Here is an 18342-nt window from a genome sequence, read left to right on the forward strand (position 1 = left end):
AGCTGGGTATGACATTTGAGACTGGCATACAGGCTGGCAAAAAAAGTTTTTAAAGTTCTTTTTTTTTGGTGGGAGGGGGTTAGTGACCACTGGGGGAGTCAGGGGAGGTCATCCCCCATTCCCTCCGGTGGTCATCTGGGCAGTTGGGGCACTTTTTGGGGACTTGTTCGTGGAAAAAAAAAAGGGTCCAAAAAAAGCGGCCCGAATTCTCGCTACTGCCGCCCTTCTTTTTTCCATTATCGGCTGAGGTCGCCCATCTCTCCTCAGCTGATAAACACGCCCCAGTCCCACCTTCACCACGCCTCCAACAAGCCCCCATCAACTTTGTTCATTCCCACGACAGACTGCAGTTGGAGGCGCCCAAAATCGACTTTCGATTATATCGATTTGGGCGCCCATGAGAGAAGGGCGCCCATCTCCCGATTTGGGTTGAAATATGGGCGTCCTTCTCTTTCGAAAATAAGCCAGCTGGTGTACTACACCTGGGCATGTGCACTCCAGAGAGTGGAAAGGAACGTGAGGCGAACAATTTTTGTGCAAAAATTGCTTTGAATATTTTTTTGTTCTTTTTATTTCTTTGCTGAGAACAAAATCCTACACAAACACAATTTCATATTACAAAGCACAAATCACTGACTAGCTCCTTGATGCCAGCTTAAAATGATTTTTACTTGAATATGGTGCTACTCACATAAGAATCTGATAATCTATATCAGTGGTTCTCAACTCAGCCAGTCAGATTGTCAGACTTCCTCAATGACTATTCATGAGACAGATTTGCAGACCAAGGAGGCGGTGCATGCAAATCTATCTCATGCATATTCATATTCATTGTGGATCTTCTGAAAACCTGACTGGCTGGGTGTGTCTGGAGGATGGGTTGAGAAGCACTGACAGTGTAGATCCTGAAGAAAAATATAGTTTCATGGCAAACTGGATTGTTTAAATCAGTGCTTTCCCAACTGTTTGTGGCTGTGGCCCTAGAATTACAGCAAAAATAAAATTGTGGGACCCTCTGGACATGCAGAATAATGATGCACCTATGGAGAACCTACCTAGGTTAGGACCCCTTTTGGAGAAGCTCTGGTTTAAATTATCTACAGAATTCTTTGGAAAGCAACAGCTTCAAAAATCTCCACAGTTCTAGTCCTTGATGTCTTTGTACGTGTAATCACCACAGAAAGTAACCACAATAAAGTCTCCTGGGCACTCTCCAATCGTCTCAAATCATATCTTTCGTTTCTTGTTTCAGTATATGAAGGAAGATAAAGGAAGGAAAGGAATTAGCCTGTGTTGGCTGTCTGCATGATTCCGGATCAAAAGTCAAAAGTTCAGACTTATGATATTTGTAGTAAATGACCGTAAAGATAAGAACTCGCTGTTTCCTCTTATGGGAGGGATCAGATTCACAGTTTAGGTTACGCTGGAAATCCTCCAGCACTGGAGTTATAGGCTGTCTTCCAGCTCCAGGCGATGCACTCCATCAGACAACAGAGGAGGGGATAAAGTCTTCCATTAGCCCAGAGAAATTCCAGGAATCTGTCCTTGCTGAGCCGGGACATCTACCGTCTATCTGCAGGTAACTCTGTGCTCCACCTTCTCTTCTTTCTGCTACTTTTCAGGAGACCAGAAAACTGTGCTTTTCTTTTTTTTTTTTTTTTTTGTAGGTGACTTCTTCATTAGCTCCCGCTCATTTTTATCTTACTAATTTCTTTCAGACGATGTTAGTTTGGGTGGTGGGACGTTCATAGCTGTTCTTTCAGAACTACAGCTGTGGCATTTGGGTCTTTTTTTTTTCCCCCATGTAACTCTTTTTTTTTTTTTACTGGACTAGACCTGCTATTTACGTTAAATACCACCTGAACATGATACACGTAAATCAGGGCTTCATTGTAGGCAAAAGGAAATGAAATAGTGGGGAAAGACACAGGTGGTCCAGAGGCAACAGGGAAAGAGGAGCTGGATAATAGGGGAATCGAGCGACTGTGCTTTGCCTATGGGTGGACTCACCTCCTCCTCTCCCGGCAAGTTGCTTGGAAGGGAGGGGCTGCACCAGAACGGCCCTGGAGGCTGAAATAAGGTGGCGGAACTGTGTTCCAGGCCGTTCCCCCAGTAATTAAGCCCTGCATGTAATGTGTCCTGCATAAGTTAAATTATAAATATAGTAAATAGTGCATATAAAATGATGGAGGGGGATTTGATATACCACCTTTCTGTTGTAAAACCAAAGCAGTTTTACATATTATATACAGGTACTTTCTATGCTTCTAGTAGGCTCACAATCTAAGTTTTTTTTTTTAGGGGGGGGGGGGTTGTACTTAGGGGCACTGGAGGACTGAGTGACTTCCAAAGGGTCACAAGGAACCACAGAGGAAATTGAACCCAGTTCCCCCAACCCACTGCACTAATCATTAGGCTAGCTTGACTAAGGTCAAAGGGTTGCATTAAATTTGTAATTCAAATTGTTTCAAAGGCATGTAGGGCTAGACTTAACCCCTCTGGCCCCAGAAGTCCAAACCCCCTTTATCTTCTGCAACAGTTAGAAGAATCTTTCAGAGTCTGAACGCCAATGGTGAGAGGTCTGAAAATATGCCAACACTCCTGAATCTGCATGAGATGCTTTAATCCCTTAAATCATGTTTCTAAACACCAGTTTCAAAGTTTGCAAGCTGCAGTAGGTCAAAGAGGCAGGTACTTTGTTATAGAATTATCCTTCATGAGTAGAAAATCGCCATCTTTGGAGGTACTTTTCTGGGTGTGTTTAAGTTGGGGGAGGAAAACAGACACATACATTTAGGGCTATATTCTAAATTAACTTATTAACTTATTGTACTTTGTGTTATATTCTGTACATTATTATGTTTTATTCACTTTATTGTTTGTTTGTGAGCCACATTGATCTTGAGTCTATTTTGGGCTAATGTGTGAATAAATAAATACCGTGATACCTCGGTTTTTGTCGATAATCTGTCCGAAAACAATCAGCGAAATCCAAAACCGATGAAAACCAAGGCAATTATTTCTGAGCAGGAGAACGCGTGGGTCGCCCTTTGTTTTCGGAAAATTAGCAGCGAGCTCAAGTGGGCACGCCAATGAAATCCGAAGCAACCGATGAAATCTGAGACAAATTTTTCATGGAAAAAATCGACAAAAACCGAAACCGACGATAACCGAAGTCAACGAAAACCGAAGTATTTCTGTAAATGGCAACTAAAATGTAGGCACATCTAAATAACGTGCCTAGGGGTACTCTATAAATAGCATCTACATTAAGACGTGGTTTATAGAATAGCGCATGGGCCGGGGGGAACATGCCTACCTTTAGGCACAGCCATTTCCACCAGTAAAAACCTTTTGTAAATGTCTGCGCCTAAAAGTGGATGAACTCCCCCCAAATTCTATAACCACACACGTAAAACTGTTTGATGGCCCCTATACGCCCACACTCCTCCAGTGACTGCACCCCGTTTTTGGCTGCACACACTGGAATATACATGCGCCTCTTTATAGAACACACCTAAAAAGAATTGTGGGTAAATTCCAATTATTACCAAATAGTGTTAATAATTGGTCGTTATCGGCTAAGTATCAAGACTAATTGGTTCGTTACTCAATTGAGTTACACACATAAATTGGCCATGCGTACAATTTTCTGCATGCAACTCAGCGCACCTTATATAGAATCTGGGGGTTAATTTTCAAATGCATATGCTCTATACTCAGTCCCTCCCAGCACAAATAGCAAGGAGAAAGTAGCAGATGATTTCAGTACATAGGATGTACATTTATCCGCTCCATGGATAAATCCTTCTTATCTGTTCCCTTCTCCACTACTGCCAACTCCAGACTTCGCGCCTTCTGTCTCGCTGCACCCTACGCCTGGAATAAACTTCCTGAGCCCCTACGTCTTGCCCCATCCTTGGCCACCTTTAAATCTAGACTGAAAGCCCACATCTTTAACATTGCTTTTGACTCGTAACCACTTGTAACCACTCGCCTCCACCTACCCTCTTCTCCTCCTTCCTGTACACATTAATTGATTTGATTTGCTTACTTTATTTTTTGTCTATTAGATTGTAAGCTCTTTGAGCAGGGACTGTCTTTCTTCTATGTTTGTGCAGCGCTGCGTACGCCTTGTAGTGCTATAGAAATGCTAAATAGTAGTAGTAGTAGTAGTAGGATGTGCACTTGTTGATTTTCAAAGAAAAACAATGGGGGTACTGTTGCTTTGAAAATATGTTTAATATGCCCATGTAGACTACTAGAAAATTACCTAGCCTATGTAGTTTTTAAGATCTTTGACGGGTCAACTCCTGATTATATACTCAATTTGGTTACGTTTCCATCTTTTCACGGAGTGTCAAGAATTAAGAGATCTTTTTCGCCTGCTAATGCCTTCCTTTTCTGGCATTAGATATAAACAGATCCTAGAGAGGTCTTTTTGCTATCAAGCCCCTCACTTCCTATTGAAATTTGAAGTTCCTTCGGTTATTTTTTGTTTCGGAAGAATTTGAAGACTTTTTTTGTTTAAACGATTTACTTCTTAATGATTTTTTTAGGTTTATAGTATAGTTTTTGTTAACCGCTTTGAACAACTGATGTGGGAGTTGGCAGTATACAAGAAACATGTCACTTCATATCACATCACAGTTTCATATTAAGGGCTATAGTAGGGGGGATTCAGTCGGCAGAGATAACATGCTTGTTCTTAAACTTCCCTGCAAGTGTTAAATACTCTGGGTCAATATTCAGAGTGATTGGCAGGAGAGGCCAAAAGCACGAATGCACTTAGGGGTGAATTCTATAAATTGCGCCTAAAAAATCGACATGGAAAAAACACTTAAGTGCTATTCTATAAGCCGCATCTAAAGTTAAGCATAATTTATAGAATAGTGCTTAGGTGCAGGGGTCACGTGTAAACTTAGGTGTGTCCATTTGCACCAACGAAAATGTGGTGAAAATGCCCCACCTAAATTTACACACAGAAACCCTCTATTGTCCTAGGTACAAATAAGTACCTGTATATAATACGTAAACTGTTTTGAATGTAGTTGGAAAAGCCACAGAAAGGTGGTATATAAGTCCCATTCCCTTTCCCTTTCCAATCAGTGTAAATTCAAGGGGACAGGGACATGTCAAGGGATGTTAAGCTCTTTGAGCAGGGACTGTCTTTTGTGTATGGTGTACAGCGCTGCATATGCCTTGTAGCGCTATAGAAATGATAAGTAGTAGTAGTAGAATAAACTCGATCAACATAATTAACGGCACCTAAAGTCAGGAGTTGTTTATGCACTTACCCCCGGATTCTATATAGCATGCCTAGAAATCCATGCTGAAATCCAGGTGGTTTCTATAAAAATGCACTTAACTTAATTGGCTTCACAAGCTAATTAGCATTGATAGCAGCACTTAATAAGCAACAATGAGCACTAATTGGCAACAATTAGAATTTGTGCACCCAACACAACAAGCATATTTTGTAATGCACTGCACCTAACTTCTTACATGTGCTGACAAAAAGGAGCGTGGTTATGGGTGGGGAAATGAGCTTTCCAAAATTTACACGTGTAGTTATAGAATATGGCCCTCTGCACCTAAATCTATGTACCAGGATTTAAAGCATGTTTTTGGCGCGTAGTTTTAGGCACTGGGATATCAACTAAGCCTATTCTACATACTACACTGAAATCTAGGCAAGAATACTCTTAGGCGAAAATGTTTACTGCGCAGATTTTTTAGGCATCATTTATAGAATCCTCCCTTAGTGCTGCTCTATAAAGGGTACAGATCCTTTAAAGACTAGCACTCAGAGTTTACATTTTTCAGCACCAAATTTTCAGCACCATTTATATAATCTAGTCCTTATTGAGTGAAGGCTGATCATTTCTGAGGATTCCTTTAGTTACACATGTATATATATTTTTGTGCACTATGTGCTGGTAATCTTCAATTTTCAGAATCATATTTTATGTTGGTATGCAATACAGATGTCTTTTCAACATATACCTCATACCTTTTTGCTGATTGTTTCCTGTCTTGAGTGTCAGATATATGTTGTACGCTGATGATATTCAGTTTGTAGCTCCTCTGAAACTTCAGTTTCTGCAGCAATTGATCATTCAATAACTTTGTATTAACACTCTGAACACTTGGATAAAGTTATTATTGAACATGAGACAAACAGAGGCTTAGATTTTAGACAGATCTTTACCATCTGATCTGCTGCCTTCTTTTTCTATACATCAATGGGTGATTCCAGTCTCTACCCCTACTTAAGATACTAGGAGTAATTCTCAATGCACAATTAACTGTGAAAGTCCTAATTTCTTCCGTTGTGAAAATGGCTTTCTTCAAGCTTGGTCTTGTATAGCCCTAGCCTCCTTAGTCTTTCTTCGATGGGACGACTTCCCTATGAAGAAAGACTAAGGAGGCTAGGGCTATACAGCTTGGAGAAGAGACGGCTGAGGGGAGACATGATAGAGGTATATAAAATAATGAGTGGAGTGGAACAGGTGGATGTGAAGCGTCTGTTCACGCTGTCCAAAAATACTAGGACTAGGGGGCATGCAATGAAACTACAGTGTAGTAAATTTAAAACAAATCGGAGAAAATTTTTCTTCACCCAACGTGTAATTAAACTCTGGAATTCGTTGCCGGAGAAAGTGGTGAAGGCGGTTAGCTTAGCAGAGTTTAAAAAGGGGTTGGACGGTTTCCTAAAGGACAAGTCCATAAACCGCTACTAAACGGACTTGGAAAAATCCAAAATTCCAGGAATAACATGTATAGAATGTTTGTACGTTTGGGAAGCTTGCCAGGTGCCCTTGGCCTGGATTGGCCGCTGTCGTGGACAGGATGCTGGGCTCGATGGACCCTTGGTCTTTTCCCAGTATGGCATTACTTATGTACTATGTACTTATAGATTACTGTCCTCATATATCTTCTGAGAATTATTCTTTTTTTTTTTTATTTGCGCATTTTCAATATTACATTCATATTATACAAATGCAAAGAATTAGAAAATCAAAAACAAGACAAAAGCTAATTCCCAATTAGGGTTGAGGTATTTAAACTCAAATCATTTGACCACAATTTTTTGGAGACAAGATTTAGGAAATGATACAATAGAGGAAAAACAATAATCAAATCAGAGGGGAGAACAAGAATCTGCTTGCTAGCGGTATTAACAGCGTATATCTGTGTAAGAATTCAGGTTGAAGCAATATCCTTTTCCTTAGATATTATATATTCTGTATCTATTAATGATGTAAACTATCTTTTCCTTGACACAAAGAAAATGTGAGAATTATTCTATAAAATTTACACACTAATAGTCGTATGGGACCTAGATTCTATACACGGGGCCTGAAAAATCAGTGCCCAAAATATTTCCACCTAGGCATATTTTGTAGACTGCACCTAGATTTAGGCATGGTTTATAGAATATGTCTAGCCAGTTTATAGACTACGCCTAGTGGCCATGCCTGCACCTAACTCTGGGCACATCCATTTACACCAAGTAAAACTTGGTGTAAATAGCGGCATCTAATTTAGGAGCGGAGCAAATGTATTCTATAACTGTGTGTGCGTAGATTTTCAGAATGCCCACGGACTGCTCATTCCATGCATATGGCCACACACCCTTTTGGGCAGCTTGCATTAGAATTGACGCACACCACTTTACAGAATACGCCTAACAAGTTGTGTGCATAAATTCTAATTAATGACAATTAGTATCAATAATTGCTTGCTAAGTAGCAATTATAGCAATTATTGGCACAAATTGGCTTGTTAAGTAATTAAATTGCCTGTGCAAATCCAGAATACGACCGGATTTGCACGTGCAATTTTGGTCACGCTATATAGAATCTGGGGGATGGTGTGTAATGACAAATGGGCTGTAGCAGTGGGTGGAGCATGGGTACCTCATGGGTGTTCCAACTAATGCCCGCACCTTATAGAATAGTATACGATGCATGCATTGCAAGGCACACTTAGGTATGTTAGCTTATACTTGCCAGTGACCTGGCATAAGTGGTCATGTCTAAGCATTAGCAAGCTAAAGCAGCTTTGCACTATTATCTATAATGAGTTAAGCATGCCTTAATGCTGTTATAAGTACTAACTCCCAGATTCTATATAGGTTGCCCAAAGTTAGATGTCCAAATTTGGGACTGAATCTGAGATCCACACAGAAATTAATTAGCCAATTAAGTGCTAACAATAAATAATTGATATTAAGCAATTAATTGGCAGTGATTACGACTTATACGCGGATCTGTCCTATGCCCTATTCTATAACACATGTACCTACATTTCATAGCATGCAACTCTAAAGGGGACAAGATCATGAGAGGGGCTTGGGCAGGTCAGGGGCATTCCCCAAATTAGGTGCCATGTTATAGAATCCTTGTATTTGTGTGCCTGCCATCGGTTGGGTGTGTCCAGTTATAAGGACCAACTCAATGTACAGGGAAACATAAACCATACAAACAATCTCCCAGCAACTAAATAAACACTCAGAACATGTCACCAATACACACAAACTTATACAAAAATATTTTAGCACATTAAAAATTTTTTTAAATTGTGGATCCTCAGAAGCTTGGCAAGCTGCCTGCGTGTAAGTTTTTCAAGAGCACACACTGCACTTTCATCACTTGATCCACGTTTTCAGGAATTATTTCTATAATAAGCTACTTAGCTTTCAAGCTGTCAACTTTGGAGCCTCTGCCAACATGGCCAGGTTTCCATAACTTCATCAGGGTAGAGGTCTGAAACACGTTGCTGTAATACTTCTTCCAGCGCTGACTAGCTAGCTAACCAGTTAAGCTATGCGCATTGTTATAGAACATGCTTCGGGTTTCTGCACGGATTTTCAGGTGCTATATATAGAATGCGGGGGGAAACGTGCACTAAGGGTTCCTTTTACAAAGGCACACTAGTGTTTTTAGCACGTGCATTAAATATGCATGTGCTAGACAATTGAGATGCCTATATATTCCAATGGGTGTCTCTAGCATTTAGCGCAGGCTAAAAATGCTACAGCGCCTTTGAAAGAGCTAAGTTAGTAGTCTATAAAGGTCTCTCTGCATGCACAGAAAAAGTGCCCTTTACAGAATACTAGCTTAACGAGCCTTTAACAAGCCATTAACGAGCAAGTAGTAAACCCTGGCAGATCATAACAACGCCTAAATTTGGGTATCATTTACTGAATGTGACCCTAAGTGCTCTTCTTTGTTCTGCCATTGTGTAGAATTGCCTCCTTATTTGTTTTTTGCATTTATTTATATTTATTCATTACATTTTGAATAACAAAGAGGACACCCCCTCCCACCCCCCAACACAGAACCCACAGAGCACAACTTCACATATTGAGAGTCCATTAACTAAAGACTATGCAGAATACAGTGACCAAAACAACATCTAACGGAGCCCAAACTGTCCAGAATTTGGGAACACAGCCTCGTTTGATAGCAGCAATTTCTTCATGCTTTTACACAAGACAAACTCCAGACCACCAAGCATTCAAAGATAATGCAGGACTGTCCTTCAACCCAGACAAGATGTGCTGTATGGCTACACTCATAAGCACATCAAAGAACCTAGCTTTGTTCTTGAGAGAATTTAGAAAACATGATCCAGAAATATTTATGTCATGGATCAGATGAACATACCAAAAATTTTAAAAAGTAGACCACTTCTTCTTTTGCTTTAATAGTAAAGGGGTGAGTTGAAGTGCCTAAATGTTGCATCAACCCTGCTCAGCAACAGACGTTTCCTACAGCCGAGAACAGACTTTTTATTGGAAACTGATGCCAATACTGTTTTCTCCTTATTCATAATAGTTTGCTGTGTTTCCTTAACACTAGAACAAAAGAGCCTGTATTCCTGCAATGGGACTCGCTGTTCAAGCACCTGGGTTCACATTCTAGTTAACTATTAACTGTTACCTACAGGTGGCAAGCAGAAAGCAGCTACTTATTCTCAGAGAAATGACACACCCTAGATTTGAAGCACTCAGTTGCATTATTTTAGCTGCTGCTAGTGATTGAAAGAAATATGCAATAAAATCCTTCTTTATCCCCAGCTATTCAGTGGGCTCTGCCCATGAACTCATCAGATTCCTACCGCCACTGAAAGAGCAAGCTAGCTGTGTTAATCCTCTGAAACATAACTTCTTTTCTCCTTTCGCTTATGAACAAAAGAATGTTAGTTTTCTAGGTGTGTGTCTATTGAAATTTGTCCCTGGCCAATACGTGTTTCAGACTTTGGTCTGTGTTTCAGCCAGCGCTGTGGAAAAAAAAAATAGTTACTGTTGTTTGACTTCTGCAAACCTGAGCCACATAAATGGATGAATAGCAAAAGATGCTGATCCATTTCATTTTCTCTAGTGCTACACAAAAAGATAGTTAGGATGGTTCAGGGAACAATTGACTCCAGCTTATAAAGATTTATTCAGTGGTGTGATGTTTTACCCCTTCACTGAATTTTGCAAAATAAAAGACAAGCTGACATGTGACTTCAATTGATTCTTTATTGAGTAACTAAAAGGGGTAATTTTTTTTAAAGGATTTGTTGTACATAAAACGCTTCCTATTAAATTACCCCATGTAAACATATGCACGGCGACAATCAGTTGCATACTTTTTGCAACTCGTGTGTAGGAATGTTTGGGAACATACTGGGGGTAATTCCATAACACTGTACCTACAGCACCCAGAGGGCGCTTGGTTGGCACTGATTCTATAAAGGAAAATAGGAGCCATCTTTGTGGGTGCTTGAGCAACCTCAATATTGACTGAACTTCTTGAGTGTGTCCAGAGAGGGGCACTTTCCATTTGGGTTAGCACACCCAATTAATTTGAAATGTTGGCTCCTATCTATTTTCCTTTATAGAATTCCCGGGACTGGAGACAGGCTGATGTGGCTCCTCTTCACAAAAGCGGAGACAGGGAAGAAGTGAGAAACTACAGGCTGATAAGCCTCATGTCAGTGGTAGGAAAAATAATGGAGTCACTATTGAAGAAAAGGATAGTTAACTTCCTAGAAGCCAATGGGTTACAGAATCCGAGGCAACATGGCTTTACCAAAGGAAAATGATGCCAAACAAATCTTATTGACTTCTTTGACTGGGTGATCAAAGAATTGGATGAAGGATGCTCTTTAGATGCGATCTACTTGGATTTCAGAAAAGCCTTTGATACAATCCCTCAAACAAGACTCATGAATAAGCTGAGAGGACTGAATTTAGGACCCAAAGTGGTGAGCTGGATTGGAAACTGGTTGATAAGATGGGAGAATATTTTGCACTAAATGAAAAATTAGAAATAATAGGCATCTCTGAGACCTGGTGGAAGGAGGATAATCTGTGGGACACTGTCATACCAGGGTACAAACTATATCATAGTAATAGGGTGGATCAAATTGGTGGAGGGGTAGCATTGTATGTTAAGGAGGGCCTTGAATCAAATAGATTGAAAATTCTGCAGGAAACAAAACACATCTTGGAATCCCTATGGATTGAAATTCCATGTGTAGAGGGGAAAAGGATAGTGATAGGAGTGTACTATCGTCTACCTAGCCAGGATGAAAGGGCAGATGTAGAAATGTTATCAGAAATTAGGAAGGCTAACAAACTGGGCAACACAATAATAATGGCTGATTTTAATTATCCCGATATTGACTGGGTAAATGCAACATCAGGGCATGGCAGGAAGGTAAAATTCCTTGATGACATGAAAGACTGCTTTATGGAACAGCTGGTACAGGAGCTAACAAGAGGAGGAAAAATTCTAGACTTAGTCCTTAGTGGAGCACATGATCTTGTGCAGGAGGTAATGGTGGGGCTGTTTGATAACAGTGATCATAATATGATCAGATTTGATATCGGCTTTGGAGTAAGTACACACAGGAACTCCAATAAGTTAACACTTAACTTTCAAAAAGGAGACTATGATAAAATGAGAAGAACGGTGAAAAAAAAAAACTTGGAGGAGCAGCTGTGAAGGTCAAAAATTTACATCAGGTGTGGATGCTGTTCAAAAATACTATCCTGGAAGCCCAGGCCAAATATATTCCATGTACTAAAAAAGGAGCAAGGAAGACCAAATGACAGCCGGTATGGTTAAAAGTGAGGTGAAGGAGAGCTAAAGGAAAATCCTTCAGAAAATGGAAGAAGGACCTGACTGAAAATAATAAGAAACAGCATAAGGAATGGCAAGTCAAATGCAAAGCGCTGATAAGGAAGGCAAAGAGGGACTTTGAAAAAAAGATTGCATTGGAGGCAAAAAGACATAATCAAGAAGCCGGCAAAAGAATCAGTTGGACCACTAGATGACCGAGGGGTAAAAGGGGCACTCAGGGAAGACAAAGCCATAGCAAAAAGATTAAATGAATTCTTTACTTTGGTCTTCACCGAGGAAGATTTGGGAGAGAAACCGGTGCCAGAAATGGTATTCAAAGCTGACGAGTCCGAGAAATTGAATGAAATCTCAATAAACCTGGAGGATGTAATGGCACAATTTGACAAATTGAAAAGTAGCAAATCGCCTGGACTGGATGGTATTCATTCCAGAGTATTGATAGAATTGAAAAATGAATTTGCGGAACTATTGTTAGTAATATGTAATTTATCTTTAAAATCGGAGATTGGAGGGTAGCCAATGTAATGCCAATTTTTTTAAAAGGTTCCAGAGGTGATCCGTGAAATTATAGACCCGTGAGCATGACGTCAGTGTCAGGCAAAATTGTAGAGACTATTATAAAGAACAAAATGACAAAGCATATTCAAAAGCATGGATTAATGAGACAAAGCCAACATGGATTTAGTGAAGGGAAGTGTTACCTCACCAATCTATTACATTTCTTTGAAGGGGTGAACAAACATGTGGATAGTGAGCCAGTGGATATTGTGCATCTGGATTTTCAAAAGGCATTTGTCAAAGTACCTCATGAAAGACTCCAGAGGAAATTGGAAAGTCATGGGATAGGAGGTAGTGTCCTATTGTGGATTAAAAACTGGTTAAAAGATAGAAAACAGAGAGTAGGGTTAAATGGTCAGTATTCTCAATGGAGAAGGGTAGATAGTGTGATTCCTTAGGGGTCTGTGTTGGGACTGCTGCTTTTTAACATATTTATAAATGATCTAGAGATGGAAGTAACTAGTGAGGTAATTAAATTTGCTGACGACACAAAGTTCTTAAATCACAAGAGGATTGTGAAAAATTACAAGAGGACCTTACGAGACTGGGAAACTGGGCATCCAAATGGCAGAAGATGTTTAATGTGAGCAAAGAGGAATCCGAATTATAGTTATGAAATGCAAGGTTCAACATTAGGAGTCTCCAACCAGGAAAGGGATCTAGGCATCATCGTTGATGATACGTTGAAACCCTCTGCTCAGTGTGCGGTGGCGGCTAAGAAAGCAAATAGAATGATAGGTATAAATAGGAAAGGAATGAAAAACAAAAATGATGATGTTATAATGCCTTTGTATCGCTCCATGGTGTGACCACACCTCAAATATTGTGTTCAATTCTGGTCACCGCATCTCAAAAAAGATATAGTGGAATTAGAAAAGGTACAGAGAAGGATGACAAAAATGGTAATGGGGATGGGACGACTTCCTTATGAGGAAAGGCTAAAGCGGCTAGGGCTGTTCAGCTTGGAGAAAAGATGGCTGAGGGGAGATATGATAGCGGTCTATAAAATAATGAGTGGAGTGGGACAGGTAGACTTGAATCACTTGTTTACTCTTTCCAAAAATACTAGGATTAGGGGGCACGCAATTAAGCTACAAAGTAGTAAATTTAAAATGAAACAGAAAAAATATTTCTTCACTCAACGTGTAACTAAACTCTGGAATTCGTTGCCAGAGAATTTGCTAAATGCAGTTCACTTAGTGGGGTTTAAAATTGGATGGCTTCCTAAAAGAAAAGTTCATAAGCCATTATTAAAATGGACTTGGGGAAAATCCACTGATTATTTCTAGGATAAGCAGCATAAAATGAATTGTACCATTTTGGGATCTTGCCAGGTACTTGTAACCTGGATTGGCCACTGTTGGAAACAGAATGCTGGGCTTGATGGACCTTCGGTCTGCCCCAGTATGGCAATACTTATGTACTTACTAGTAAAAAAGGCCCGTTTCTGACACAAATGAAACGGGCGCTAGCAAGGTTTTCCTTAGAGTGTGTATGTTTGGGAGAGTGTATGTGAGAGTGACTGTTTGAGAGTCAGAGTGAAAGTGTGAGTGTGTGAGAGAGAGAGTGAGTCTGGGTGTGAGTGTGTTTGTGAGAGAGTGTGTGTGTGAGAATGAGAGTGTGTGCAAGTGTGTATGTGAGACACAGTGTGAGAGAGAGTGTGTGTGTGTGTGTGTGGGCGAGAGAGAGAGTGTGTGTGAGACACAGATTCTCTGTGAGAGTGAGTGTATGAGACCAAGCGAGTGTGTGAGTGACTGTGTGGCACATAGAGAGTGAATGTGATACAGTGTGAGACAGAGTGTGTGAGAGTGAGAGTCAGAAAGACATTGTATATGAGAGAGAGAGTGTGAGCCGTGCTCTCCCAATCCATGGCCATCTGTCCCCTGCCCCCTCTATTCATCCCTATCCAGCAATTTCCCTCTCTCCCTGAGTCCTGCCCTCCCAATCCATGCCCATCCATGCTCCTCTGTCCCCTGCCCCCTCCATTCATCCATTTCCAGTAATTCCCCTCTCTCCCTGAGCCCTGCCCTCCCAATCCATGTTTCTCTGTCACCTGCCCCCTCCATTCATCCCTATCCAGCATTTCCCCTCTCTGCCTGAGGCCTGCCCTGCAATCCATATCCATCCATGCCCATCTGTCCCCTCCATTCATCCCTATCCAGCAATTCCCCTCTCCCTGAGTCCTGCCCTTCCAATCCATGCCCATCCATGCTCCTCTGTCACCTGGCCCCTCCATTTTTCCCTATCCAGCAATTGCCCTCTCTCCCTGAGGCCTGCCCTGCAATCCATATCCATCCATGCCCATCTGTCCCCTCTATTCATCCCTATCCAGCAATTTCCCTCTCTCCCTGAGTCCTGCCGTCCCAATCCATGCCCATCCATGCTCCTCTGTCCCCTGCCCCCTCCATTCATCCATTTCCAGTAATTCCCCTCTCTCCCTGAGCCCTGCCCTCCCAATCCATGCCCATCCATGCTCCTCTGTCCCCTGCCGCCTCCATTCATCCTTTTCCAGCAAGTCCCCTCTCTCCCTTCCATGACCCCCCCCCCCCTCGCATCCATGCTCCTCTCTCTCCCATGTCCCAGCCTGGCCCGCCCTCTTCTCCCCCCCTTCGCATCCATGCCCCCCCCTTCGCATCCATGCATCCCTTTTTTTTTTTCTTCTGTTTAACTTTACCTCCATGGCGGTTTGTGCAGCGAAGCGAAGGAGGCGGCGCTCCCGACGTCTAGCTTTCCCTTCGCTGTGTTCCGCCTTCTTTTGAAGGCTAGACGTCGGGAGCGCCGCCTCCTTCCCTGACGCTTCGCTTCCGGATTTGTTTGGTTTGATGCGAGGGCGGGGCAGAGACGGCTGGCTGGCTTGAAGGCTTCACACCACGAATCCACGAACCCTTCAGCCTGGGAGTGACGTCAGATGGCTTCACAGAACGTTGTCCTCAGAACGTTGAGGGTGCGTTTTATTATATTAGATGACCAACAGGTGGCAGAGGGTGGTGATAAATGGAATTCACTCGAAGGAAAAGAAGGTGGGTAGTGGAGTACCTCAAGCATTGGTGCTGGGGCCAATTCTGTTTAATACATTTGTGAGAGACATTGCTGAAGGATTAGAAGGAAAAGTTAGCCTTTTTGCGGATGACATGAAGATAGCCAACAGAGTGGATACCCTGAAGGGGTTAGAAACCATGAGAAAGGATACCAAATATTAGAAGAATGGTCAAGGTTCTGGCAGTTAAAATTTGATAAGTTAACACTGAACGGGGATAAACTAGTTTCAACCAGAGCACGATCAATTATAGTCAATCACAAAAATGTCCTCCAGACATTTTTTCTTTTCTCCAATTATTACAAACAAATCCCCCCTCTTACACACATACATTTGGTGTTTACAAAATAAGCTCCACAAAAATTAACACTTTTTATACATGTTATACACTGTGAGGAGGCAGGAGACTACAAAGTCCAGAATGCACTGCAGCAGCAGGGGAAGCAGAGTCAGGGGGAGGACTCTAGGCAGGAGAGTGAGAAGCCAGGAGTTAATTGGGAAGTTGAACCAGGTGTGAGGGGTTTTTCAGGCAGCTTTATTAAAACATTGGTGGGAAGCTGGATGGTGGAGATGTAAGCACCGGGGAAGCTCTCTGCTGAAAAGGTGACAGCTGCACTATTCTCTGAGAAGGAGGAAAAGTAAATGTTTTGTTTGGCTGTTTGAACTGTGAAAGTTTGAGGAACTGCTCTAAGTCTGAAAAGGGTTTAATTAGAAGACTCTGAGTAAATGCCTTTTGTTATGTTTGAGTTCAAGAAGAAATAAGCCATGAGGATTATGTTAAATGGCAACCAATAAAACCTGGAGTTATAAGAAGCCTGGTGTGTGTGTGTGTGTCACTTTAAAGCAGCATTCACTGCACTCCTGGTTCTCAAACCTTTACTGCTACTTGTTCCTTTATGACAATGGGTCTGAATGCCCTTGATGAAAACGGAAACAGAATTCAAAAAAGCGTAGGATAAACATAGGAATCCTGTTTAGAAGGAATGGATCCAAAGAAGCTTAGTGGAGATCAACAAGAAAAACCGGTAATTGGGAAGCAAAGCCAGTACTGGGCAGCCTTCTACGGTCTGTGCTCTGATCATGGTTAGACAGATTCAGCTTCAGAAGTTTGAGAACAAGGCCAGCACTGGGCAGCAGTGGCGTACCTAGGGTAGTTGACACCCGGGGCCAGTCATTTTTTAACACCCCCCCCCCCCCAAATCCAGTACTAGGCATGCCAAGAATACAAAACACTCAGGACCTATAGAGCAATTCTACCATACCATAAGCAGTCATTTCTACGAGTCACACAAGGAAAAGGAAAGCATCTTAAACACTACAGTGAGCACTAGAACATCAATTCGCCTATTGTAAAACGAAACCAGACAATAGTACAGATCGTAGATCCTGCACAGTCAATGCCAACTGAAAGCCATGTCTTTTTCACAAACACAGATACACCCTAATCCACTATAGAATAAGTAATCATAAACTTTCTATTTAGACAAAAATTAAACTGAACCCCCGATGCCAGACTCTGTATACAATGCAACACCAAAGAAACAGAAAATGTCCCCTAGTACTGTGCAAAATATAAGACAGCAGATGTAAATTTGAAAAAAACTAACAAGTACCAATCACCACTTTACAAATTAACAAATAGAAATAAAACAAATATAGAAAGTAAAATAATACCATTTTATTGGACTAATACATTTAGCTTTCAGAGGCCAAAACCTCTGTCCTCGGGTCAGTACAGTATAGTGCTGTTACAGTATCCTATCCTGACCTGAGGAAGGGGGTTTTGTTCTCCGAAAGTTAGTCAAAATGTATTAAAATTAGTCCAATAAAAAGATTACCTTATTTACATGTTCTATTATAAACATTTAACATAGCTACAATACTTTATCCTAAAGCAAAAATAATAAAAAATATATATTTTATTTACAGTTTGTTGTCTCTGGTTTCTGCTTTCCTCATCTTCTTTTCACCGTCTTCCTTCCATCCAGCATCTGTCTTCACTCTCTCTCTCTCTCTCTGCCATCCAGTGTCTGCCCTCTCTGCCGTCCCTTCCATCCACTGCCTGCCCTTTCTCTCTGCCCCTTCAATCCACCATTTGCCCTCCCTCTCCCATCCATCCAGGGTCTGCCCTCCCTCTCGCTCCCCCTTCCATCTAGGATCTGTCCCCTCTTTCTCTCTGCCCCTTTTTTCAGCCCCCAGTTCCAGCCCCCTTCACCCCTCTGAACACCCCCACCCCAGTCCCCTTCTCCCCTCCCCTTCTCCTGTCTGAGACCCCACCACAGTCCCCTTCTCCCCTCCCCTGTCTGAGACCCCCACCCCAGTCCCCTTCTCTCCTTTGAACATCCCCACCCCAGTCCCCTTCTCCCCTCCCCTTCCCCCCTCTGAGATCCCCACCCGTCCCCTTCTCCCCTCCCCTTTTCCCCTCTGAACACCCCCACCCCAGTCCCCTTCTCCCCTCTGAGATCCCCACCCCAGTCCCCTTCTCCCCTCCCCTGTCTGAGATCCCCACCCCAGTCCCCTTCTCCCCTCCCCCTGAACACCCCCACCCCAGTCCCCTTCTCCCCTCTGAGATCCCCACCCCAGTCCCCTTCTCCCCTCCCCTGT

General features: G+C 42.0%; 1 protein-coding gene across 2 annotated transcripts in view; it reads left to right on the forward strand.

The window, feature by feature from the left end:
• Positions 1 to 1340: 1340 nt before the first annotated feature.
• Positions 1341 to 18342, forward strand: part of CKMT1A (creatine kinase, mitochondrial 1A) — a 70421-nt gene continuing 53419 nt past the window's right edge. The window contains exon 1 of one of the 2 annotated variants that reach the window (XM_030189639.1): positions 1341 to 1579. In XM_030189639.1, the coding sequence (XP_030045499.1) occupies positions 1356 to 1579 (224 nt within the window). In that variant the 5' untranslated portion in view covers positions 1341 to 1355. The remainder of the gene's footprint in view (positions 1580 to 18342) is intronic. The other variant, XM_030189640.1, reaches the window with a different exon arrangement.

Source organism: Microcaecilia unicolor, chromosome 1 (genome assembly GCF_901765095.1).
Source record: "Microcaecilia unicolor chromosome 1, aMicUni1.1, whole genome shotgun sequence".
In the NCBI taxonomy this organism is placed as follows: domain Eukaryota; kingdom Metazoa; phylum Chordata; class Amphibia; order Gymnophiona; family Siphonopidae; genus Microcaecilia; species Microcaecilia unicolor.